At 48.3% G+C, this 22,765-nt stretch overlaps 10 protein-coding genes and 1 non-coding gene across 11 annotated transcripts; 6 read left to right on the forward strand and 5 right to left on the reverse strand.

The window, feature by feature from the left end:
- Nucleotides 1-256: 256 nt before the first annotated feature.
- On the forward strand, nt 257-1,071 carry BDV27DRAFT_153806 (uncharacterized protein; the record flags this gene model as incomplete). The annotated part of the gene is made up of 2 exons (XM_032071858.1): nt 257-287; nt 362-1,071. 2 exons carry the CDS (start codon nt 257-259, stop codon nt 1,069-1,071), a joined length of 741 nt encoding a protein of 246 aa, XP_031931688.1.
- Nucleotides 1,072-1,228: 157 nt separating this feature from the next.
- BDV27DRAFT_167630 (FAD-binding oxidoreductase) lies at nt 1,229-2,891 on the reverse strand. The gene is made up of 3 exons (XM_032074545.1): nt 2,655-2,891; nt 1,482-2,557; nt 1,229-1,421 (listed from the first exon to the last, which is right to left on the reverse strand). The coding sequence occupies exons 1-3, from the start codon at nt 2,871-2,873 to the stop codon at nt 1,295-1,297; spliced, it is 1,422 nt and encodes a 473-aa protein (XP_031931689.1). The 5' UTR covers nt 2,874-2,891; the 3' UTR covers nt 1,229-1,294.
- Nucleotides 2,892-3,722: 831 nt separating this feature from the next.
- On the forward strand, nt 3,723-5,022 carry BDV27DRAFT_167632 (uncharacterized protein; the record flags this gene model as incomplete). Its single annotated transcript, XM_032074546.1, has 6 exons — nt 3,723-3,875; nt 3,922-3,958; nt 4,021-4,112; nt 4,181-4,557; nt 4,628-4,710; nt 4,760-5,022. 6 exons carry the CDS (start codon nt 3,723-3,725, stop codon nt 5,008-5,010), a joined length of 993 nt encoding a protein of 330 aa, XP_031931690.1. The 3' UTR covers nt 5,011-5,022.
- A 1,447-nt stretch (nt 5,023-6,469) lies between these two features.
- BDV27DRAFT_122028 (AATF family protein) lies at nt 6,470-8,320 on the reverse strand. Its single transcript, XM_032065518.1, has 3 exons — nt 8,241-8,320; nt 8,070-8,172; nt 6,470-8,018 (listed from the first exon to the last, which is right to left on the reverse strand). Exons 1-3 carry the CDS (start codon nt 8,296-8,298, stop codon nt 6,503-6,505), a joined length of 1,677 nt encoding a protein of 558 aa, XP_031931691.1. The 5' UTR covers nt 8,299-8,320; the 3' UTR covers nt 6,470-6,502.
- Nucleotides 8,321-8,513: 193 nt separating this feature from the next.
- Nucleotides 8,514-9,908, forward strand: BDV27DRAFT_122029 (Mrp/NBP35 family ATP-binding protein). Its single transcript, XM_032065519.1, has 4 exons — nt 8,514-8,628; nt 8,688-8,823; nt 8,950-9,069; nt 9,141-9,908. The coding sequence occupies exons 1-4, from the start codon at nt 8,557-8,559 to the stop codon at nt 9,809-9,811; spliced, it is 999 nt and encodes a 332-aa protein (XP_031931692.1). The 5' UTR covers nt 8,514-8,556; the 3' UTR covers nt 9,812-9,908.
- A 360-nt stretch (nt 9,909-10,268) lies between these two features.
- Nucleotides 10,269-13,567, reverse strand: BDV27DRAFT_167634 (lipase/esterase family protein; the record flags this gene model as incomplete). The annotated part of the gene is made up of 5 exons (XM_032074547.1): nt 13,185-13,567; nt 12,606-13,096; nt 12,346-12,510; nt 10,880-12,296; nt 10,269-10,826 (listed from the first exon to the last, which is right to left on the reverse strand). Exons 1-5 carry the CDS (start codon nt 13,251-13,253, stop codon nt 10,269-10,271), a joined length of 2,700 nt encoding a protein of 899 aa, XP_031931693.1. The 5' UTR covers nt 13,254-13,567.
- Nucleotides 13,568-14,674: 1,107 nt separating this feature from the next.
- BDV27DRAFT_122034 (putative zinc metallopeptidase) lies at nt 14,675-16,401 on the reverse strand. The gene is made up of 2 exons (XM_032065520.1): nt 16,276-16,401; nt 14,675-16,203 (listed from the first exon to the last, which is right to left on the reverse strand). Exons 1-2 carry the CDS (start codon nt 16,286-16,288, stop codon nt 14,948-14,950), a joined length of 1,269 nt encoding a protein of 422 aa, XP_031931694.1. The 5' UTR covers nt 16,289-16,401; the 3' UTR covers nt 14,675-14,947.
- Nucleotides 16,402-17,567: 1,166 nt separating this feature from the next.
- BDV27DRAFT_122036 (uncharacterized protein) lies at nt 17,568-18,181 on the forward strand. The gene is made up of 3 exons (XM_032065521.1): nt 17,568-17,765; nt 17,829-17,881; nt 17,933-18,181. Exons 1-2 carry the CDS (start codon nt 17,573-17,575, stop codon nt 17,834-17,836), a joined length of 201 nt encoding a protein of 66 aa, XP_031931695.1. The 5' UTR covers nt 17,568-17,572; the 3' UTR covers nt 17,837-17,881; nt 17,933-18,181.
- Nucleotides 18,182-18,318: 137 nt separating this feature from the next.
- Nucleotides 18,319-20,048, forward strand: BDV27DRAFT_122038 (uncharacterized protein). The gene has a single exon (XM_032065522.1). The coding sequence runs from the start codon at nt 18,988-18,990 to the stop codon at nt 19,318-19,320; it is 333 nt and encodes a 110-aa protein (XP_031931696.1). The 5' UTR covers nt 18,319-18,987; the 3' UTR covers nt 19,321-20,048.
- On the reverse strand, nt 18,693-18,776 carry BDV27DRAFT_t34. Its single transcript has one exon. It is a non-coding gene; the product is annotated as a tRNA-Lys (tRNA).
- An 806-nt stretch (nt 20,049-20,854) lies between the features above and the next one.
- On the forward strand, nt 20,855-22,385 carry BDV27DRAFT_122039 (uncharacterized protein). The gene has a single exon (XM_032065523.1). The coding sequence runs from the start codon at nt 21,098-21,100 to the stop codon at nt 21,731-21,733; it is 636 nt and encodes a 211-aa protein (XP_031931697.1). The 5' UTR covers nt 20,855-21,097; the 3' UTR covers nt 21,734-22,385.
- Nucleotides 22,386-22,765: the final 380 nt, after the last annotated feature.

Here is a 22,765-nt window from a genome sequence, read left to right on the forward strand (position 1 = left end):
CCAAGCCACTACTACAGGAATGGTTATTGCTTACTATCTTACCATCCCTGTTAGTTAGTCCGATGGGAACAGACTCAATGGTTGGTCCTGATACTTTTGATCAGCGGGATTCTTTATGGTTCGGACACGGGTAAATATGGCAGGAAATTACCCTACAGCATCCGATCGCATATATATCTTGGGATGGAGGGCTCATTTGATATCACGGCCGAGAGTCACAACTTTTTTACTCTGGTCAAAGCTCTAGCCATATCCGATGACTTCCCAATCAATCGTCCTCATCTCCGGTATGGCCAGTCGCTACTCTACTCTAACATTGGCATGGCTACATGAAACATAACTTACCATCACCAAACTTCAGGTTCAAACCGGGGTCTCGGCTACGAAACAGCCAAGAATCTGCTTCTGTCAGGCAACTACCACATTATCATCGGTAGTCGAGACCGCTTGAAGGGCGAGGCAGCCGTCGACTCTCTCCGCTCACTGCCTGGCATCCATGGCACCGTGTCAACAGTCCAGCTAGACGTGACGGACGATCACTCCGTCGATGACGCAAAAGCACGTATTGAATCGGATTTCGGCCATCTGGACGTGCTCGTGAATAATGCAGGCATCTACCTCCTCAACCCGGAGGTTGTTCGTGACGCCCTACGGCTTACTCTGGAGACCAACGTCACGGGTGCAGCGAGTCTGACAGAAGCACTGCTTCCTCTGCTGCTGAAGTCCGCGAACCCCCGGTTGATCTTTGTGAGTTCCTCCAATGGATCGATGACGTATAATCTCGATCCAATCTCACATCATGGCGGCACTCATGCTACGGAGCATCGCGTAGCCAAAGCTGCACTCAATATGCTACTAGTGCAGTACCATATGAAGCTGAGGAGCGTTAAAGTGCTGGGTGCAGATCCAGGGTTTTGTGCAACTGATGTCATTGGAGATGCGGACGCGTTGCGCAAAATGGGCGCGACGGAGCCGGAGGTTGGGGCGAAGATTATCGCCTCCGTGGTGAAAGGAGAGAAGGACAATCAGCCGGGCAGAGTGCATGGCCCTCAGGGCGTAGTGCCGTGGTAGTCCAGGATTATTGACACTAATAGTAACAATTGGAATGATCCAATTGTTACTGGCGCAGCTTTTGCCTCGGAGATTGAAGATATGTAGAGATGGATTCAAGGAGTACAGACAATAATACATGCGATCTATTTGTAGGTTTTTTTTCTTCTAGGCCACAGCACAGTCCACCTTACCTCGCCTTAGGTAGTAGTTAGTATACAGGTATGAATACAGCACCCGGCTTTTATAGATTAAACCATTGATTGAAAACATCTTCCGGATCCACTTGCGCCTTGATAGCCTTGAGTCGGTCCACATTCGCACCATAGATCGATGTCAAATCCTCATCACCATGAGCGAAGTTGATATATCTGTGTAATTCAGTTATTTTGAGATTGGGAGAAAGAGAAAAAGGGAAAAGAAGAACGTACGTAGCCGGGGAGTCAAGCTCATCAGTAGAGCGCCACAGGTCACGAATCTTGGAACCAAAAGCTTCGGCACCCGGGCGAAGGCTGGTATCATAGTACCATGGGATAACAACCGCATTGAAGTTGACCTTGTTTCTTAATGCAAAGGCAGTAGATGACTCCGGTACGGAGCGAGCTTTCTCCAGAGAATACGCTTCCATGAGAATAAGGCTGCTGCCGGTGCCGTTCCGCCCAATATATGAGACATACTCGTCCCAGACCTCTTTCCAGGTACCAGGATTCATCCGAGCAAGACCAACGGTATATGCCGGCTTATACCCACCCTTGGTGCAGAAGCCTGCCGCCCCATCATTCCAGTGCGGATATTGAAGTTCGGTCGTGGTGTCCTCCGCTGGGCCAAGGTCCAGGAAGGTTGCAAATGCAGCTCTTCCTTCTGCTTCAGTTCCGTAATAGAATGGCGTGACGACGAGCATAGGAGTGTAGTCCGGAGAGCCACTGTTCATGTAATACAGAAAAAGATTCATTTTCGGCTCCAAGGTGATGTTATCGATAGCCTCCACCACAGCTTCGACCTTGTCAGCCGTGTAGATTAGCTGACCAAACCAAGCGATTTGGCCTGAGGGCGAGACTGGGTGCGCTTTCAATTTTGCAGACGTGACAATGCCGAAGTTAGGGCCGGCCCCGAGCATCGCCCACCAGAGATCCCGATCCTTGGGAGTGATGGTGTGCAAGCGACCATCTGCCATAACAACGTTGAGTGACAGGACGTTATCAACTCCTAAGCCCATCAGGCCCATGAGATTTCCATATCCTCCCCCTAAAGTAGCACCCAGGGCTCCAACACAGTTACAGTTACCGGTCTGAACGAGGGCACCATTCTTGGAGGCAGCCGCAATCACCTCCGAGATCTCAACGCCTCCCCCGACCGTGACTTCCGTCTTGTTATCACTGAAAACCATCGTGTTGAGTTGTTTCAGGTTAATCAGCAGTCCGTCCGTTCCCAGATGAAATGTATTTGCCCACCCATGTCCTCCATTTTGAGCCAGAAATGGAATACCATTGGACGTGCAGTAGTGCACCTGTTGAGTGCTTAGTGCGAGATATGAACAATCGCCATATCGCAGCAATGGGGAAGTAAAAAAAGGAAGGGAAAAGGAAACGGGGAGGAGAACGTACTGTTTTGGCTACATCTTGTTCCGTAGCCACCGTCACCACAACTCCGGGCTTAGGAGCATCGAACTCGCTCCAACGCGGGTACGCGGTTGTGTTTGCGCCAGTAATTAAAGCTGATGGAGATAAGTGAGGCCCCAGCTCATGCGAGACACGCACCGGAGATAATCCTAGGACCTCACGGGCGAGAAGAGTTAAAATCAGAGACACAAGGAGAGTCGCCATGAAGTCGCAGAGGACAGATCAATTACGATGGGGGGGGGGGGGGGGGGGGGGGGGGGGGTGACAGGCGGCGGCACGAGCACATCAGGCTTGTAGAAGATTTTATACAGCCACCTTTCCGAAAGCCACTACCCCTAAAGTCAGAGGCCTTGGAACTTTAGAACTCCTTTATGTTGCATGACAATTCGTTCAACTCGCTTTCAGTACTACCTAGGTAAAATTGCTCCTACGCTATCTTGTTCTCCACTATAGAGTACGATAGGAACCGTTAGACGGCTTCGCAGACGATCAAATCAGCCCACAGGTGGGTAATGTGAGCCTCGACTGCATCTCAACATTGACACCAAGAACCTGGCATAGAGTGGGCGCTGACTGTATGTACCATATACCGTGGGTCTTTGCGATCAGGAACCACGGAGTATTCCGAGGCCAGTCTGACATGGTATTCGTTATGAAGCACTATCACTGACGATCTTTCCCAGAGGGGTTGGCTTACCGGAGTAATATAAGCACTGCTACCTTTGGCCTGCAACTAATTAATGGCGGCAGGGGTCATGCCCTAGTGCACTACTTGGCGGAGATTGAGTGCCTGCGACGCTGTATTGCTGCTGTCAAGGTCCGTACTGTACCGTATAGTACAGACGGTCAGCTCTTCTGGTTCGCTCAACTCCTCTTGAACGTGTGGAGGGGGTGATCACTAGTGAGAGCTGCGAGTGCTGACGTTGGTTACAGTTTTATTATCTACGGACGAGATGGTAAATAATTTATACTCCTCCCTGTGCAACTCCGGGTCTCAGTGAATGCCCATCCCAGCGATTCATCACTACTACTACTACTATTACCACCACCATCATGGCGATTGATTCCTACTCGAAAGCGCAGATGATCGCGCTGGGAATCACTTTCCTCATTCTCCCGTGTATCTTCGTAAACCTTCGGGTCTGGGCCAAGTGGGTTTCGCGCGGAGGTGTGCAATGGGATGACTACTTGATTTTTGGAGCACTGGTACGTGGATCTGCTTATGCGTGTGACGCATTCTAACCGATCCTAGGCTTTCTCAGTCGCATGTTCTATCACGCAACTTATAGGTATCTTATTTCGCCTGTGCCCCGGTGGGCACGGTCGTGATAGTGGCTCACACTTTATGCAGGTGCCATCGATGGCCAGCTGGGACAGCATCAGACAACAGGACCCGATGGACAACCACTTCTCAACGACCCTCGGTTTCTCACCTATGAAAAGGTATGTCGGGTGGGAAATGATTGTCGCAAGGTCTGAATGGTCAGTTGATCAAGTGTTGTGTTGGATAGTGCAAGTTTGCCAGTCAATTGATGGCCGTCATTGGTTTGGGCCTCACAAAACTGTCGCTCCTCGTGTTGCTTCGGGGGATCTTCTCGGTATCTCGTATATTCAAGCATGTCTCGGCGGTCTTGTTGGGCATCACGGGTGCCTGGACGATATCCTTCTTCTTCAGCAACCTCTTCACTTGCTATCCCGTGACACCGCTAGTCGAGCCATTCTATGGCAACAAGTGTATTGATAGCGTTTCTATGTGGTACGCTTCATGCATCACCGACGTAATCATCGATGTCGTTATCCTAGTGCTGCCTTTACCTTTAGTTTTCAAGCTACGCTTGCCCATGAAGCAGAGGTTAGCCGTCGCAGGCATGTTCATTATGGGTGCAGCGTATGATTCCCTCTCCTACGCATCTATTCCATTCGACGATACTCGTCCAGGCTAACAACTAGAAATCAAGTGTCATCGCAATCAGCATTACTCGCATGGCCATGTACTTCCATGTCGGTACTACCTTTATGGAGCATTACAACGACGAAACATGTAAGTGGCCCACTCCGCCTCCGAAGTGGTTTCTAATATACGGTGATAGACTATACCTCTCCCGTGTTTTTCTGGACGAACATTGAGATTTCGCTCGCTGTCATCCTTGCCTGTCTTCCCACGTTGCGTCCACTCTGGATCATTATCCGGGGCAGACCTGTGACCTTTGGCTCCAAATCTTACGAACCCTACAGCTCCTCGAGACAGAGCGGTCGATCCGCCCGAAAACATAAGAGGATTCCGGACACAATCAACGAGTTAGACACGATCACTCTAGTTGAGAGAGGACCTGAGGCCTGAGGAAGATGTATGGCGTATTCATGACTGTAATTTATGACATGCTAAAAAGGATATTCTTTTGATTTTCTCCTTTCTGTCTCTCTCTTAATGTATACATCTAACTGTAAAGGTTCCCTATACATATATGGCTCGAGAGAGCTACATTCTACCTTCCTGTCTTGGACTGTAAATGCTCTCACACATATTATTTAAGACAACGTGTTTAGACAGTGATTCTATGACATGCCATGGAAACAACATTGAATAATTGTGATATAGTTATAGCGCCTACATACAATAGACAATACTCTATAGACACCAACCTAGGACAATAACTCAACAACTTGAACACGGCTAAAAGATCAAATCCGTTATTACCCGCAGCACATACAGCTTCACCGATACCCTAATATAGTCTTAATTTTTTTACATATTAATTCTCCCGGGGCGGGACGTTACCATTCCCACCACTATGAACGGAGGGAGGATCCGAGAAACCGTACCTTAATATGCGGCCTATAAAACCCTAAATAATAATACCTACTCGCAGGAGTTACGCAACCACTAACTAATAGCACCGTACCTTAAGGAACGGCTTGATTGGCGTCCCCTCACGCACACATCCCCACATCTAAATTGATTGACTGTATCCATTCGGAAGTCCGACTGGATGCCGCCGGGCATTGTCAATATAGCTTGAACACCTGGGGGTTCGAGAGGGTGGATCCCAAAGCCAATGTCAGGGCAGATTCGGTGCATGGGCCGCCAGGGACGGGAAGAATGACCAGGGGTGGGCTTTAGTGATCTTCGACGATACTTTCAAGTTATTGTTCGCGGCCGTTTAATATCGATTGTTTTCATGTGCTTTCTTTTTTTTTTTTTGGTGTAGTTTAGACCGAGGATCCTTATGTGACTACGGATTAGTACAGCACAAGCTATTGAGATTGGTAATAAAACATTTCAATAAACCGACATTAATTGACCAAACTGTATTCTAGGGTTAAGAAGCTCTAACTCAAATGGATTGGCTATTCCTCGGGCTTTGTAGATTATATCATCGGCTTTTTGTCCCTATATGGTTTCCTATAGTTTACGTTCAGAGAGATTGTTATTGATTTTCCGATACAGTCGCAGGTTTTATGTGTTATTTGTCCCGTCCCAGTCGTATATGGCCAACCCTAGGTAGATATCCCGTAGAAGGAAGGGTCCTCGTTGAAGAATATAAACACTATTTGAATCTGGGTCATCCATTCGAATCGAGCAATAACTTACGATGGTGATCACAAGGCCGCCATCTTCTCCTAAAGGGCAAAAGGGAATGATCCGGGTATACACTCCGGGAAAAGTGGTCAAGGATGAAACCACTTTATTCACGCTACCTTTCTGCTCAAATGGCGAGGGCTGGGCACTCAGCTGAAAAAGAAAAGCAAAAAAAATAATGTCTAAAAATCCTTTTAGGCTAGCCACAGTATATACTAATTTAACATATCATTTTCACAAGATTCACGGATTCCTAGCTCCGGAAAAGCTTCAATCCGCCCTCCTCACGATCCGAGTCACTTTCTTCAGCAGCACTAACATCCTCATCATCACCCTCTCGTAGCATCCCACTTGCTGTCTTTCCGAGGAGAGAAGCAAAGAACTCCTCCCGGGCATGGCTGGTCCATGCACCTCGATCCTCTGGTGCCATAAAGTTCTGCAGCTTCTCATGGACATCAAAGCGCATCTTCCGTCCCTTCGACGCACGGGTATCCACATCCCTTTTAACTTTGTCCTTGCGCATTCCGGTCACAGGGTGAACAGAAAGACCGCGAGAAGGCAGTTGAATATGCAATGTATCGATACCGTTGGTAATAGCGTCGGAGGAGGACATGCGCTGCTCAACAAGGTCTCGGAGGAGAGACTGGTAGAAGACGGTATCGTCGTAGACAGGTTCTTGGTCCTCATCAGTAGAGCTATCATTCGCTGTACGCGCGCGCTTGGCAGCACGATCAGTTTCAGATGCAACCTGCGCATCTAGGACGGCGGTAATGCTCTGTTGCCCGCTAGCGGCCGAGCCCAGGAGTTTTCCACGACTGTTAGGAATCGTAGCATTCGACCCGCGTACCTTGAGCGACCACTTATCAAGGATGGTTCGGCGGTGGGCAACTGAGTCGGACTCAAGATCCGCCATGCGCTTCCACAATGAAGCGGTAGATGTACTTGGGGAGACTGCGGAAGGTCGTTTCCTCTTCTTCGATTCGTCTTGAGTCTGCGCGTCTGCGAGAGCAAGGCGCAGGTCTTCGAGAGTAGACCAGAGAGCTAAGGCGGCGGATTCGGCGGACTTGATAGCTTCACCATCGAGGTCCTCCTCTTCTTTGGCTGCGACGGACAGCTGGTTGATCGCGGTGAGACCCTTTTGCAACTTGATACGGGTGTTCAGAAGCGCATCAAAAGTCGCACGCTGCTGCTTAACAGCCTTTCCTTTGACTGCATCGGCTTTAGCAGCTTGGGATATGGTAGCCGTAATGGTCTTCTGATCAGAAGCCATCAGTCTGCGTAGCTCTTCCCGATCATCTGATTTTGCGGGTTTTGCGAACTTCACACGACGAGCAGAAGATTCCTCCTCCTCATCGTCGTCTTCCTCGTCATCATCCTCTTCCTCTTCATCCTCGTCTTCGTCTTCGTCGGAGGGCATCTCATCGTCCATATCATCCTCGTCGAAATCTTCCGAATCCTCGTCGCTCCCAATGTCCTCCGAATCATCTGATCTCATGTCATCGACAATCCTTGCGCTATGGCCCTTCTTCTGAGCTGCCTTCGATTTTTGCGGTTGCTCCTCATCGCTCTCTTCCGACATGTCCTCGTCCTCGTCGCTTCCTAGCTCAAGATCGTCCTCGTCCTCGTCCTCGCTACCCTCCTCCTCATCACCAGACCGTGCCTTAAATGGATCGTCATCGCTATCAGCATCGAGCGCATCTCTGCTAACCCGTGCACCGGCATATTGTTTCCCTAGATCAACCGGGTCCTGCTTGCGAAGCTTCGCCTTGCTATATTCAATTAGCGCTGACAACACAGAAACATAATACACCCAAACTCACCCAACAGCCTGATAATGTTCCCTTCCAGCACTCGAATCAGCGGCGCGACCACCCTCATCCTCACTATCAGAGCCACCACGCTCCAAGTCCTCCGGATCGAAATCTGTCGCAAAAAAAAGAAAAACGGTTAACGTCGCAACGCCACAGATCACAATGCCGAAAATTCCCCACCTTTCGGAGTCGGATCCTCCAATTCAGCAATTTGCTCCGCCAAAGACTTGGGCCCCATTTTGAATATACCTGCGTGTCCCGGTATCAATATTGTTTGCGGATAATTTTTTTTAAGCAACTTTTATTTTTCTGCCGTAGAAAAGTTAGTAGGCGGTGACGGATTAACATCCCCGAATAGCTCGCGGAGCTTGCTTGTAGGGTATGTTATTCCGGCGGTGGGGGTTTTATTCCCGGCAATATGAATGACATCGGGTGTGGATTTATCAGCCAGAAAGAAGGTTGACATCTTTTGCGATCGACCTTGAAGAAGGTCATAATGATGCATTCCGCCATGTTACGGAAGAGATTCTTCTCGACTTTTCGTACTTTGCAGCATGATAACCCGCTGGTACGTACTTCTGCACCCTAGAGTAATTCGGGTTGGATTCTAATGTCATTGTTGTCTAGGGTCTTCCTCGCTCCGGCACGCCGCCCTCATTCCCTCGTCGCCGCGGATTGCCGGAGAAGCGCAAGATTCGCGATGTGAAAAAGATTATCGCGGTTTCATCTGCTAAGGGTGGAGTTGGGAAATCTACGATTGCTGGTGCGTTATATACATACCCATTGGCCCTGTACTCTGTTCAATATAGGTTATCCACCCATGACCTACCACCTCTTGATATATTCAGAAGTATATACGGAACTCAACATGCTAACTCAATAAAAACAGTAAACCTAGCTCTCTCATTCGCACGCCGCGGAATCAGAACAGGAATCCTCGACACCGACATCTTCGGGCCATCCATACCAACACTCCTCAACCTCTCAGGCGAACCCCGACTAGATGAAAGTGCGCATCGCATTCCCAATCTCATCTTACCCAAATCAAAATCAACACTAACAATCCCACCCGAAACACAGATAACTGCCTCCTCCCATTAACAAACTACGGCCTCAAATCAATGTCTATGGGCTACCTCCTCCCACAACCGACACCCTCCCCCGAAGACCCCTCCACAATCCCTATGGACACAACACCCATCTCCTGGCGCGGTCTTATGGTTACGAAAGCAATGCATCAACTCCTCCACTCCGTCTCCTGGGGTCCTCTTGACGTTCTCTTCCTCGACCTTCCCCCGGGTACAGGGGACGTCCAATTAACGATTGGCCAAGAGATCATCGTTGACGGTGCGGTGATCGTGTCCACGCCGCAGGATATTGCTTTGCGAGATGCGGTAAGGGGATATGGGATGTTCCAGAAGATGGATATTCCCGTTCTGGGCATGGTGAGGAACATGGCTTTTTTCGCGTGTCCGCAGTGTGGGCATCAGACGAAGATCTTTTCGCATGGTGATAAGATTGATGGGTCAGGGCATTCTCACCAAGCGGAGGACTGGGGTGTTGTGGCAGAGTGTAAGAGATTGGGGGTGGAGTTCCTGGGGGATATTCCGCTTGATGCCAGGGTCTGCGAAGATGCCGATCGGGGCATGCCTACGGTTGTTGCGGAGGAGAGTCAGGATCGGAGCGTGAGAAGAAAGGCCTTTTTAGATGTTGCAGAGAAGGTCGCGGGGAAGGTTGGGATTGAATGGTAATTGGGATAATGAAAATCTCTTGTATGGCCCAGGCTTTCTTTGTATTATATTAAGAATTTATATACCCGGCTCAGGCCTTGATGGATGTGAGTGTTCAACATGCTTTTTGGACTATATTGTAGCTATCTAAAAAAAAAATAATAATAAACAAAATGAAAATAAGATACCATATATGACACAGGGATAAGGGGGCTCAGAGCCAGGGTATTGAGGGACTGACGTATCAAACAGAAAGAGTATATAATCCAAAGACCAACCAGACTCCCAAACATATGAAAAGAAAAGTGGTAGGCGTTCGTGTATGAGGTACCATCATGTACATCACCTTTGGCAATAAGTGTATCTTCAAGTTTCAAAGAAAATTAGATAACATAATGACAATGACAGGTATTTCCAAATCATATATGTCCAGATATTGTATATTCAAATCTTTGCTTTGCAGTTTTATTTATGTATATCAAGCTACAGGGTGCTCCTGCGCAGTTTTATAAAACTCCCGGTCGGCCATTCCCGGGCGAGAAACGGTGCGAGAGATATCTCCTTCCGTCGTCCTCTCACCAAGAGAAGTGGTCTCAAGGTCACCCGAGTCGCGACGTATAGAGTAGAAATCAATGGAACGATAGGCCGAGTCACCATCGTTGATCAGGCCCACGACTCCGACAGAGTTTCGTACGGCCCGAGTACTAGCGGCATCGACGCCGGTGTTGGTAACAGCGAGCGATCTGTCTCCGAGAGTACTGGTATCATCTGCAACATGGGATGTGATGCCGCTTCGAATAGTGCCTGACCCTGCTTGGGACACCGGTCGTTGCTTTCGGGCCATGGATAGGTCGGAAGTTGAGGCTATAGTTCCTCGTGCGTGGAAAAGTGCTTGCGTGCTCGCGTTTTCCTCCGTGAACCTCTTCTCGTCATATGGGGGCAGGAGTATCATAGGACTGGAACTCTTATCGTCAAGCCTGCGAGAGACATCTTCCTCGGTTCGGGTTTCTGAGCTCTTTGTCTCGTCTGATGTATCCTGAATAATTTCTTAGCATCGACGACAATGGTCTTCTGCTAGGCATGACTAACCTGTTCTTTATCCGGAGAGACACCGTTATCAGCGTCTGTTGCTTTCATGCAAGCTCCGGCACGTCCAGCTTCCACACTGGTTCTCCTAGATTGTCCCTCTTTCTCCTTCTTGTGCTCCCTTTGCAGGCTCCTTTCGTCATGTCTGCTGGCCCAATTGCTCCACATTGTCATAGGGTAGCTCTTTCGACCACCTCGAGATGGCATGACTCCAGGGGCAGACCTTCTCGCCGCCAGTGAACTGGGAGGGGGCACCTCGCCCACAAAATCTTGTTGGAAGCACTGGGCCAACTCTTTAATTCGTTGGCGCTGGACATGAAGCTTGTCCTTGGCGTACTTCACATCCCATTCCTTTTTCGCCGCAAGCCATTTCTTGACCAGTTCTGGATTGATGGTCCCGACTTGTGTACTTGGGATTTGAAGGACAGGATACGAAGCCTGGGGTTCCAAATGATATATATGACCTCTTTTGTCGACCCTTTGACGAATCATGCGCTCTTTGAACGGAGGTAACCGATCGCCAGCCTTCCCGACAGATGCCACAGACTGTTTCGAACTCTCTGATTGAGGCGCATTTGCGGGTTTGTCTGGGTCTTCCGAGCTATCGGACGATATAGGTGAGATCTCCGTGTCGTCCAGAATTTCAATCTCTGTTTGTTGAGCACATGCAAGAGCCCATGCTCCAAACTGTGCGATTGATCGAAACATGTATTTCGCTGGGCGAGTGAAACTCAAAGTGGTCGCAACATGACAAAGATCATCCCAAACTTGAAGCTGGACGTGGGTCCCGGGGTATTTGTGTAGCACTTCACGTTCGGGGTCGTACTCGTCCAGGAAAGCATCACTGGGCGGGTAAGCAGTCGGATTCGCTGCTTTATGAGCAACGTAGAATTGCTCGTCTCGTAGCATTTCTCCACCACCGCTTAAAATCTGCAAAGGCGGTAGACCTCCCAGGGACGGTTGTAGAACAGGAGAAACGAGTGGGTGGAATAGGAGTTGGTTGGTCGTATACATATGAATTTGGTCCTTGATCTCAACGGTCTTACCATCAATGAGAATCCTAGGGTTAACAGGCTCCTTCGCTGCATTCATAGATTCTTTGGCCGTTGGGTTTTCGAGAACCGAATAACCCTTGACAGCTGTCTCCTGAGCCTGACTGCCCGTAGGCGGGATCGCCTCTTGTGTACCGTCTTCGGTAGCAGGCCGCTTCCCGAGGCCTTTCTTGATGGCTTCAATTTCATCCGAGTTTGGCGGCGGCCAGGCGGCGGAAGGCTTGTGCCTGAAACCGTATGGTGGTATATAATCACCAGGGTTATCCTTCACTATACTAGGAAAGGAATGAGTGAGGTCAACCCAGGGTGAAATCAGGATCGCTCCTGCAGGCAGAGGCAGGCCCTGATCACGAAGAATACATAGCAGGCTTTTACAATGTTAGCTATGCAAGCTTTCGTCGGGTGCGCATAACGTACGAGAGTGCCATTCCTCCGCCGGCAGAATCTCCAGCAAATATGATCTCTTCGGGCTTGTGTTCTTTCAGAAGGAAAAGGTAGGCAGCCAAGCAGTCATGCAGGCTGCAAGGAAATGGGAACTGTGGAGCTAGACGGTATGCCGCTGCATCAAACATACTCAGCGCTCTTCCAATAAACAAATCTCCAAGGAGCAATCATCAAACTCACTAGACTGGCATTAGCATGATCACAACAAGTCAACCAGAACACCTAGAACCTACCGTGCAAACACTCGTCCCTTGAGCTTCCTGGCATGACGTTGCATTTGATACCGATGCGTCTCTAAACTTCCAAAGTAATACGCTCCACCGTGTATGTAGAACATAATGCGTTTCTGGCTCGGATGAATCCCGTGAATCTTTCTAGTTCGTGTTCTCTCATTGTAATCATTTCTCATTTCGACCCACTCGCCTTTCAATTCATCTTCTAGTCCGCGCCATTGCCACCACTCTTTCCCTCCAACCTGTGATAACCCCTTGGGACCCAATTGGTCGATCAGGGCCGTTGCGGCAGATGACAGATATTGAGTGGGTATGGTAACCATTTCTGTCCTCACCCAGTGAGGATTGGGGACTCTCTGGCTCGTGAAGGATTGAAGGTCCTCGACGGAGTGCTTGGCCGAGTAGGCGAGGAATTCACGGAATATCCGAACACCTTCATCATATTCGATGTGGACGCTTGGTTTATGATGGAGTGATTTACGGTGCAAATACTGGAAGGAAAGACATTGTTAGCTAGTTCACCCCTTGGGAAAAAGGAAAAAGAGCCCAAATGAAGCCCAGTGTAGAATGGCGACCCACATGAGAGAAGAATGTCGAGATCACAGCAGGGGTGAGGGCCACACTAAGTGCGACCGTGTTCAAGGGCATCCTGCACTGGTGGTGGTTTTTCTAGGAAATGTATAGTGACGGGGGCAAAGCTAGTCCACGAGAAAAACCGGTTGGTTATAGAATAAAACCAGCGATAGCGTAATAATAAATAGAGCCCAACACTGCCACTGGGTACTAGTATGTGGCAGGTAAGGGGGGCTGAACGGGCAACGATGTGATCCGAGGATAATGGGTTTGGCTAGGTACGAACTGGACCCATAGTAGCAGTAAAACAGCAAGGCCCAGAGACGATTGATTGGACATTGGCAATGAGCAATTGAGAATTGCAACTTTGGATTGGACGGACTGCAGGGGGAGAAGCATCTCATTGATCAACCCAAGGACATGATGTCATTGGACACGCTATTCCCTTCTCGGCCGATGCGTTGTTGTATCGCGAGTGGAGACTGCAAGAGGCAATCGTTATGGCGCTCCCAATTTCTTAAATTGTCTTGGCAAATTGCGACTATCTGTACTCAGTATGTTGTACTCAGTATGTTGTTTGTTGATCGTGCTCTGGACGGAGTCTGGAACGGTCGCTGTGCAAGCGCCGGTACTCCTCCCTTTATAGCTGACAACGTGTCAAGCGTCTCCTATAAGCTTTTATCATCGAGCACCACATTCAGTTCTTATGAACTTCGCGGCTCGCTTGAAGCTTATCCAGTGGATCTCAATGGTATCTCGAGTCGCACGCGTTGATTTTCTGTGCAACAGCCGTATAGTGGGGAAGTGGCCACATGAGACCAAGAGAACGGGCCGCGGGATACTGTACTTGCATTTGCTCTCCGGATCCCGTACCCTAGGTACTCGGGCCTTGAGACGCTGATCATTGGCCATATGCCAATATATACTAGCAAATGAGTTTAAGTGTGTTTCGTCTCGTCATCCTTTCATAAGGGATTAGCGGGAAGGAGGCTATTTGGTACAGTTTTGTTGGCGGGGAACCGTCACTGCCAAAGTGACGATGCTTTGGGCCCATTTATAAACTCTAAATGCATGCCTAGTACTAAATAGCTTATTCATCCCAGGCCCTTGCAAGACTCCAATACAATTTAATTGTAATACAGTAACAAAATGAACCAAAACCATTAACTCCCGCTTATACTAGGAGCCCGGTGTCGTCATCCTTTCAGCTTTTTATTGATACCATCGAAAATTCCGGCAATTCCTCGATCCCAGGTATGATCACTTTTCCAAATTGCACACTGAAGTCATTGCGGCTGCACAAACCTTTATTGGGAGCTCCTTCGTAAATAATGGTTGATCAAGTAGGAAATCATTATCCCCTCCGCTCGGTGAAATTCGACAACACTTAGGAAACTAACAATAGCGGTAGAGTGTCAAGAGAAGCTCCTTGCAGAAAAGTCGATTGTTAAGATTGCTGTTTTTAATACCTCGGAGAAGCTTTGGAATAATGTGATTTAAGATTCATATTTAAAAAGTTAGTTCTATATAATGACAGATTTCTTGGATGCAGGATATGCCTGTCTTGCTTCTAGAGTAGGGCTTTTGGACGAGTTGTTGGAACTGATGGCTTCTTAGACAAGCCGGTAATTGGCGGTTCAACAGCCTTGGAAGGACATTGCAGCGACTATATACAGGAGAATAAAAAAAAGCGCTCAAATCTAGAAGTAACAGCCGCAATCATCGTGTAACCTGCACTGATTTGCTTTCAGTGTGGCATTGCCATACTCTTAGTTCCTCTTCAGGAAAGTCAGTGCTCCAAGAGCGATCCCATCAATTGCAGTACCAAGAGTCGGTTGAATCACCGGAGCAAAATATGGGGAGTGATTACTAGGTAGCTGATCAGTGGTACCCTGCTCCACAGCATCATCCCATGTTTTAGGGTCAACTCCACCATATGTCCACATCACATACGGTGCTCCTACCGCCGTCGCAAGAAGAGAGAAGTCTTCACTTGCAGTCGCTGGATCTGATTCCACCAGGTTTTCTCCGAAATATGATCTAAATGTATTTTGGAGAGCCTTGACCGTAGCCTCATCGTTGATAGTCGCGGGAGCAGAAAGTATCTGCTTAACAAGAGGTTTCTCGACGGCACCTCCTGCTAAACATTCTGCTTCGATAATTCTCTTCACGGAGGATATAACGCGGTCGCGGACCTTGGGATCGTATGTCCGAACATTAAGCTTGAGATCCAGCTGATCGGGGATAATGTTCGCTACATGGCCGGCTTGGATGCTTCCAACACTGACAACAGCCAGTTCACCTGGCATCACTTCGCGGCTGACGATACTTTGCAGACGCGTTACAATTGTTGCACCGATAACGATGGGATCGATGCATGTCTGAGGAGCCGAGCCGTGTCCACCGCGCCCATAGATGCGCACATCGAACGAATCAGCAGCCGTGAGCAGCCGACCTGAACGAATACTGACTGTGCCAGTTTTCATCTTCATGACGTGCTGCGACAGGACAACGTCTGGTTTGGGGATCTTCTCGTACAGCCCATCTTCGATCATCGCTTTTGCGCCGGACAGTAGCTCCTCTGCCGGTTGGAAAATGCAGATCAAGGTACCGGACCAGTGATCCCGGGCGGAATGTAAAAGTTCAGCACTCGCCATGAGACTCGCGACGTGTGTATCGTGACCACAGGCATGCATTGCCGGTCTTTCCACTCCGTCTTTATCTTTGACGATTTTGTTGCTAGCGTACGGCAAGCCAGTCTTTTCCTCTAGAGGTAGCGCATCCATGTCGGCTCGCAGCAGAACGGTTGGCCCATCGCCATTATGGAGAATGCCGGCAACTCCATATCCACCAATGTGTGTGTGAACCTCAAACCCCAACTTTTTGAGATGATCTGCAGCAATAGCCGATGTGTTCTCTTCTTGAAAGGCTAGCTCGGGGGAGCTGTGCAACTGGCGATAGACCTCTTCAAATGTCTTTAGGTCTGGTCGGTACTTCTCGATAAGGGCCTTTAGGCCATTATTTCCTAATGAAGATATTAGCATCGAACCCTGATCGCAATCCGATACGGGACGAACGGATCTACTTGGTCTCTCACCTTTTACTTGCATGATTATGGGAGACGGTCAAGTGAGGGCGGGTGAAAAGAGCAGAATGAAGACAGAAGTCACATTGCGGGAGCATGTGCGGGGTTGAATTCGGACACTTCTTATTTATGAATGACATGCAGAATCGTAGATCGGTAGTAGGAAGAAGAGAAAGGCGGGGAGAGGCGTCAAGAACCGATACGTTCCCCAGAGTCCCCACAGCGTCGGCAAAGGGCCCAGTGGTGATAAACGACTCGGCAAGCTGCAGTTTATCTGTTGGTGGAATAGACGAGATAACGGACAAATCTCGGGGAATACGAGACAGCCGATAATCAATTGCGGTTGGACAATTGGTTGCACCCGTCAGATATGATCTATCGCATGAATTCATAGTGAGTTAGATACTACTACGTTCTCCAGACAACAGCACAAATTACTCAAGGCGTACGTACAGAGGTCACCCAATGCTCTAATAATTATGAATACCAGTTTCCTACATAGATATTGGTTCAGTTTGGGTAATTGTACATTCTTTACCATTCACCACATTATTCTTGTAGTATAACTACATGGTGTAGCTGACTAGCATTTAAGTTCACCAGGTCAATTCTTCATAGAAATTATTCCCTCATGCAGTTTCTTAACTTCGCCTTCCAAACATGAAAATTGGGAATATTTCCCACTAATACATAACCAGGATATATCAATCCATTGCATATACTAATTGAGTCTATTGAACATACCCTGCTACGATGTAGCCAGTGGGAACAATTCCGCTATTCGGCCGGTTTCACAAGACAGGGATTCCTAGTTTAAGGTTCCGGGGCCTTGATAGTTTGTCGGATTCTCTTTGTGATCGATCATTAAATACTCTTTCCATAGGTGGAGTAGGCTTTGGCTAGAGCTCGGTTCTACGGACAAAGTTTTCTGAGTGCATATCCACAATTATTCTCTTTGTTGTGACCACAGCATTCATCGAAATCCGGGGTAGTCAGGCACCACTTGTAGATCCATGCATTATGATAACACAATTCACAAACAAAAGAGAGTTTGTTCTGCACGTCTATTAGAGCGATTAACCCTCAAATTAACTATTTTACAAAGGTACAAAGACTAGACAGAAAGTATATCTATGTGGAGTTTTTATTAACTTACCCTAGAAGATTTACCCACTATAAATTGTCGACTATTTCTTCTTCTCTTGCTCCTCCCTTCTCTAAGCTCATAACTCCTCACGACATCCTTAAATTGTCTAACACTTGAAGCACTATCACCCTCTAACTAATCAAGAACATTGGTCTCAGCACAATGAATCTGTTCAGTATCCTCACCCTTTCTGCCCTCCTCAGCATGGCCAATGCAGTAGCCATCTCCCGGGATACCAGTCCTGCTACTCCGAAGGAGTTTAGAGTCCTCAACAGATGTCACAACATCTGCACCGGACACAACGACTGCCCAGAGAGCTGTCCCTGTGACATGCACAACATCTGCGCACCCAAATGTATGTCCACAAGTCTCACTCCAATTATGCAAGCGGACTTCTGAAGCACTAACATAAAACAAGCGAAATAAGAACGGTTACACGCAACTGAACTCAGTCTTTTCATAGCTCAAATGGTCCGGTTACCCCAGATTTTATACGCGTCTCTAGTACTGATAAAACAACAGACTGCTGTCGAGTCAGCACTCCGCGTCATACTGATACTTCAGCTGGAAACACTGGACTGGATCCATCGAAATATCACCGATGACCCGGACAATGGTGTCTGGTTGACGGTTGCTTCTACTTTACTTTAATTTGTCTTGAACCAGCCTTGATAGTCTTGGTCGCTTGGACGGGCGGTTTGTACTGGCTTTAGTATAAATCAAGTGGTTGGTTCATTGGGTCTACGTTGTTATTGAGCTTAGTGATAATAGGACAGAAAATTGTAACGCGTCAGGCACTTAACAGGTTGGCTTGTTTTGTTACTCGTTACGCGATTAGCCTCTGACTGCGTTCCAGTTGAATTGTAAAGGTGTCATTAATCTCAGTATAGTCATACAGTTGTATATGTGAAACCTGTTGGAGCCAGGTTAATCTGCTGTTCAAGACAATGATTTTCAATAATCTGTTGACTGTTTACGAAATATTTGGATACAAGTTCATACCATGCATGTATAAAACGGGTCGCGCCGTATAACACGCCCACATTACAAGTGACGGATGAAGCAACCCTTGATGAACCGCTACATAACTAGGGAAATGTACTACAAAAGCAGATGTTGCCTGAATTGCAGGCTTATTCGACCAAGGTGGCCTATTTCTGCAGCAGCCTACGCTTTTTGTAGCCGCATGTGGATCCTATCCGAAGTGGAGCCCAGGGTCATCCGTCCGATGGTGAACCACCAAAAATTTTCGACCGCATTCTTCGCAATGAACAAAAAGTTAAGCCGAACGCGGGGGTCGAACCCGCAACCTTGAGATGCCGTGATGACTAAGAGTCTCACGCTCTACCGATTGAGCTAGCCCGGCTTGAGTTGTTGAAGCAGTCAGGTAGTCCGAATTATATCGTGACGAATGATGTTGGCTGTTGTGTTCTGTCCTGTGTAGATAGTAGTCAGCGCCCCATGCCTCCCCGCCGGCTTGGAGCTGATACCGGCTGCAGCGGCTCATCCAAGAAGTGGCAAAGGGTGAAATAGGGTGATCGATCCTTCAAAGAGCTAGGCCTTGCAGCCTAACATTGATGTTCATAGAGGAAGATGCCATTGGTGTGATCGTCAGTTACCCCTGGTCGGCCAGACAGGTCAATGCCATTACAGTACAGAGTGGTCACATTGGGACAGGCAGCAGTGCCTATCCTCCGAATTTGACCCCTCCCTCCAAGGAAAAGCACGGGTTACGCGCTCGTGCCGCTAGCCATCTGTGTCATAAGGTTCTCATGGCTCTCGAGACACTAGCCAAGGCAGAATTCAACAGTCCGATTTGTGTCGCAATACATTCTATTTTGGTCGCCGCGATGAGGACTGGGGATCGTGGACCAGGAAACTGCCACTGGACAAGTGCGACACCAGATTGATAGGGTGAAACAAACTCGACAGCTTAGACGTCATTGCGCGCGTCAAATTGAAATTCAATTTTGTAACCTTGGCCTTTTGCTGATCAGTGGAAGTGAACAAGTGCATTTATTTCGGGAGATTACCTATGCACGGTGAGCATCTGACATTGCGTGCAGCCAAATATGGCGCTTAACCGTAATGGTGGGAGACGAAACGAAGCAACAATAGCCAGTGGCATCTGTGGCTGAGGCTGAGTCGTATTCCAAGGTACCTGCTTGGAAGACTGAGGCTGAGACGGCGCGACCCCTGAAACCTGAATAGGTCTAGCGACCCCTTATCAATATGGCCCCGGTGATCCCATCCATCGTTCGTGTTAGGACGGTTAAGTCCCGACTTATTCTTAGAACAGAAGCGAAACGAACCAAAATAGACGAGATGAGGTAGATGGAGTTCCAGGATATTGTAGGTTACCAACAGAATGGTTCCAAACGATCTACTGTCTCAGAAAGCATCCGCGATTGTGGTCGGCGGCTGCGAAGCAAATGAGCGTAGAGGAACAGTTCGGCGGTTGCTGTTGCTTACCCCACGGAGTAGAAGGGCGTTATCAACCAACAATTATGATAAAGTTAATGGCATGCAGATGCAGGAAATAATGCAATGGCCCAGGGCTGCATTTCCAGGGGTGGTAGCGCAGCGAACTCTTTCGGTATTACAGAAGAGTAATACGGAACATAAGATAGTGGTGGCAGTTGGGGGTGAGATTGATGTCGTGAGTGCGGCGCAGGCAGAGGAGAACACGAGAAGGTCAAGCCACTCAAGCCACAGTGATCCTTGTCAAAAAGATATCGGAGACTACTATCGTCATCGTTTCTCCGACAGACAAGCAACGATGACTCGAAGTGTCCCCCGACACCTCAATCGGGTAAGCCACAAGTTGTTTGGAGGGGATCTAGACAAGGGTCCCTAACCCCAATGGTACTAGTTGTAATGGTGTGGAGCCAGGCAGAATGCGGGTGAAAAGGAGGATTGACCGACTTGTTCATACGGATGGTCCAATCAGATGGCCTAGACCCTCTGCAACACTCGCGATCAACCGGTATGGTCATGGAGGAAAAGCACTGCCTGCACGCACCAGCCACAGGTCCCCCGCCAGTGAGAGTGCCTTGTTTGAGCCTTAGGAACCACTCTCGTGGTCTCGTTCAAGGTTAGCGTCGAGTCACCCGCCTTTCGGACCCTAAGTTACTGTATCACTGAAGAAATTCAAAACAACTTCTTGCACATCATCTGCCAGGCTACCATCCACACTGTGATTTAATTTCGTATCGTATTGAATTTCATGGTATAACATGATTATTATTTTTTATTTTATTTTATTTTGATCGTTCACCCTAGTCTTCTTGTGATCAGTGCGGTCATAGCACAGACCCATCCTAAGTACTGGTTTGTATGCTTTTGAACATGGATGCCTCCTTCAAGTTCATTAGTATATAATCTTGCTCACCCCCCACCGTTATTGATCCTCTTATCCACTTTTATACCTACACATTCTTCCAGTATAATTCCTGCTGCCTATTCCTGAATACAATATAAACCCCTCTGTTGCCAATCCACCTCAGTCTTCTGTATCCTCTGCTATCGCTCCCAACCAGTTGCGCAACTATACCGTCAAACTTCGTCACAGTGTCTCCCCGAAGATCTTCTCGTTTCCTCACCCTGCCTCGACTCTTCCCCATACGAGATACGATTGTCCACCAAGAAACTCCAGGTAGAAGACGGTCATTGCGACGTTCTTCCACGATGCCTGCCCCAGTCGATGTCGTCGATCCCGTCTTGCCGGTGCGCGAGCTCGAGGCTGACGAGGAGTATGTAATGGTCGCCTTCGAGCGCCATGCAAGCCACTGCACTCGATGCGCGGATCCCCTCAAAGCGCGCAAAGAAGACCGCTCTCTCTGTGAGCGTGGACACCAATACGCCGTCGACGTTGCCGACTACCTTTACAGCAAGAACGGAAAGTCATACTCGACCCTCGACCGTGAGCGCAACCAGCCGACTCTCGTCAAGATCCCCCGCGACTGCCGCGCTGTACGCGCACTGCTCCTCGCCATTGAAGATGGTCTGCGCCTGAACCGCAAAGAACAGGGTGCTGTCCAGCCTCCTCGGTCACCATCACCGATCATCACCTACGACCGGACTTACCCCGTTCCTCCTCGCCGATCGACAAGTCCCCAACAGCAACCTGTCCCATACACTGAAATCATTGAGCGCGAGCCGCGTGACTCAATGCGTCGTCGGGTCATCGTCTACTCCTCTCCTCGTAGCTCACCCAGCCGGAGCTCACCCAGCCGGGGTTCGCTGTACGAGTCTGACGCAGCGGAGCGCAGACGCTTCAGGGAGTCCTCGCGGATCTACAGACCCACCGAATACCACCGTTGAGCGTTTTCACCCGTCCAGCTTCTGATCTATCTTTTCAGTCTACCTCTATACGGACCACCATACAGCCGTGCTGCAGGCAGTGCTATTCGATCTCTGTCGTCTTTGCGCACACAGACACACATACGATTCAGCCGGGCAGGGCCCAGCTCATGCGCGGATCCATAACACGCACAATGTGTCCATCCGACTTCAGTCTTAACTGATACGGATGTTCCCGCCGATTGGCGTCTTCAGTGGGGTTCCTTCCCTCGCAAAGAATGGTTTCCTATGTGATTTAGCCATCTTACTTTGAAGACATTGCCTCTACGCTGTCCGAAAGGACACCTTTACAGAAAACCCAAAAACAAACGGGGAAAATCCAAGAAAATGAATAAAAAAGGTGGTGCTTACAACAAGTTGCAAGTTTAGTCTGTTGGACGTTTCAGTTGATGTGATTGGAAGAGGATATGCATGCAGGGAGTGAGTCATGAGCTTTTACTTTCTGCGAACCTCAGGCTTCAGCCGATGGTATTGGATGGAGTTTACTAGTTGTACTTCTCCGCACACCCTCAACATTGCTTGACATTCATTGGAGGATACTTTTCCTATGTTTACTATGACTCTAGTATGACTTGATGTATTTACGAAGACTGTGGAGAAACACATACACACACAGGAAAAAAAAAAAAAGAAAATAAAAGAAAAATATATATATAAATATATTTATTTATTTATAAAATGACCTACTTTTGTAAGTAAATACTAGTATAAGTAACTTTCTTGTATAGAGTAAGAGATAAAAGACTTGTTCTAGACAACGTGACTTCATGGGAATTTTACCGACCAGTGAGTCATAGGTAATTACTACTAGTAGCAATACATTTATGCATACAAGTTACAACCCCACCTTTAATAGCATTCCTTAATGCTGCTCCCTTAGAGTGTATCTTCGACCTAATGCATCCTGCACGTTATGGTTATGTTAGTCCAATACAGATCCCAGGATCTTAATACTGTCCGTAAATCAGGTGGATTAGGGCTGTGCCGGACACA

The sequence above is a fragment of the Aspergillus caelatus genome (assembly GCF_009193585.1).
Source record: "Aspergillus caelatus strain CBS 763.97 unplaced genomic scaffold BDV27scaffold_20, whole genome shotgun sequence".
Classification (NCBI taxonomy): Eukaryota; Fungi; Ascomycota; class Eurotiomycetes; order Eurotiales; family Aspergillaceae; genus Aspergillus; species Aspergillus caelatus.

Excerpts from the sequence above, each read along its gene's own strand:
- BDV27DRAFT_122036 (XM_032065521.1), top strand. The coding sequence starts at position 17,573 with ATGAATCTGTTCAGTATCCTCACCCTTTCTGCCCTCCTCAGCATGGCC.
- BDV27DRAFT_167630 (XM_032074545.1), bottom strand. The coding sequence starts at position 2,873 with ATGGCGACTCTCCTTGTGTCTCTGATTTTAACTCTTCTCGCCCGTGAG. Across the intron at positions 2,558-2,654 it reads AACAAGATGTAGCCAAAACA|GTGCACTACTGCACGTCCAA; the intron begins GTACGTTCTCCT and ends AGCACTCAACAG. Across the intron at positions 1,422-1,481 it reads GAGCTTGACTCCCCGGCTAC|ATATATCAACTTCGCTCATG; the intron begins GTACGTTCTTCT and ends TGAATTACACAG.
- BDV27DRAFT_122038 (XM_032065522.1), top strand. The coding sequence starts at position 18,988 with ATGTTCATAGAGGAAGATGCCATTGGTGTGATCGTCAGTTACCCCTGG.
- BDV27DRAFT_122028 (XM_032065518.1), bottom strand. The coding sequence starts at position 8,298 with ATGGGGCCCAAGTCTTTGGCGGAGCAAATTGCTGAATTGGAGGATCCG. Across the intron at positions 8,173-8,240 it reads GGAGGATCCGACTCCGAAAG|ATTTCGATCCGGAGGACTTG; the intron begins GTGGGGAATTTT and ends TTTTTGCGACAG. Across the intron at positions 8,019-8,069 it reads GAACATTATCAGGCTGTTGG|CAAGGCGAAGCTTCGCAAGC; the intron begins GTGAGTTTGGGT and ends AATTGAATATAG.
- BDV27DRAFT_122039 (XM_032065523.1), top strand. The coding sequence starts at position 21,098 with ATGCCTGCCCCAGTCGATGTCGTCGATCCCGTCTTGCCGGTGCGCGAG.
- BDV27DRAFT_122029 (XM_032065519.1), top strand. The coding sequence starts at position 8,557 with ATGATGCATTCCGCCATGTTACGGAAGAGATTCTTCTCGACTTTTCGT. Across the intron at positions 8,824-8,949 it reads TGGGAAATCTACGATTGCTG|TAAACCTAGCTCTCTCATTC; the intron begins GTGCGTTATATA and ends CAATAAAAACAG. Across the intron at positions 9,070-9,140 it reads CGAACCCCGACTAGATGAAA|ATAACTGCCTCCTCCCATTA; the intron begins GTGCGCATCGCA and ends CCCGAAACACAG.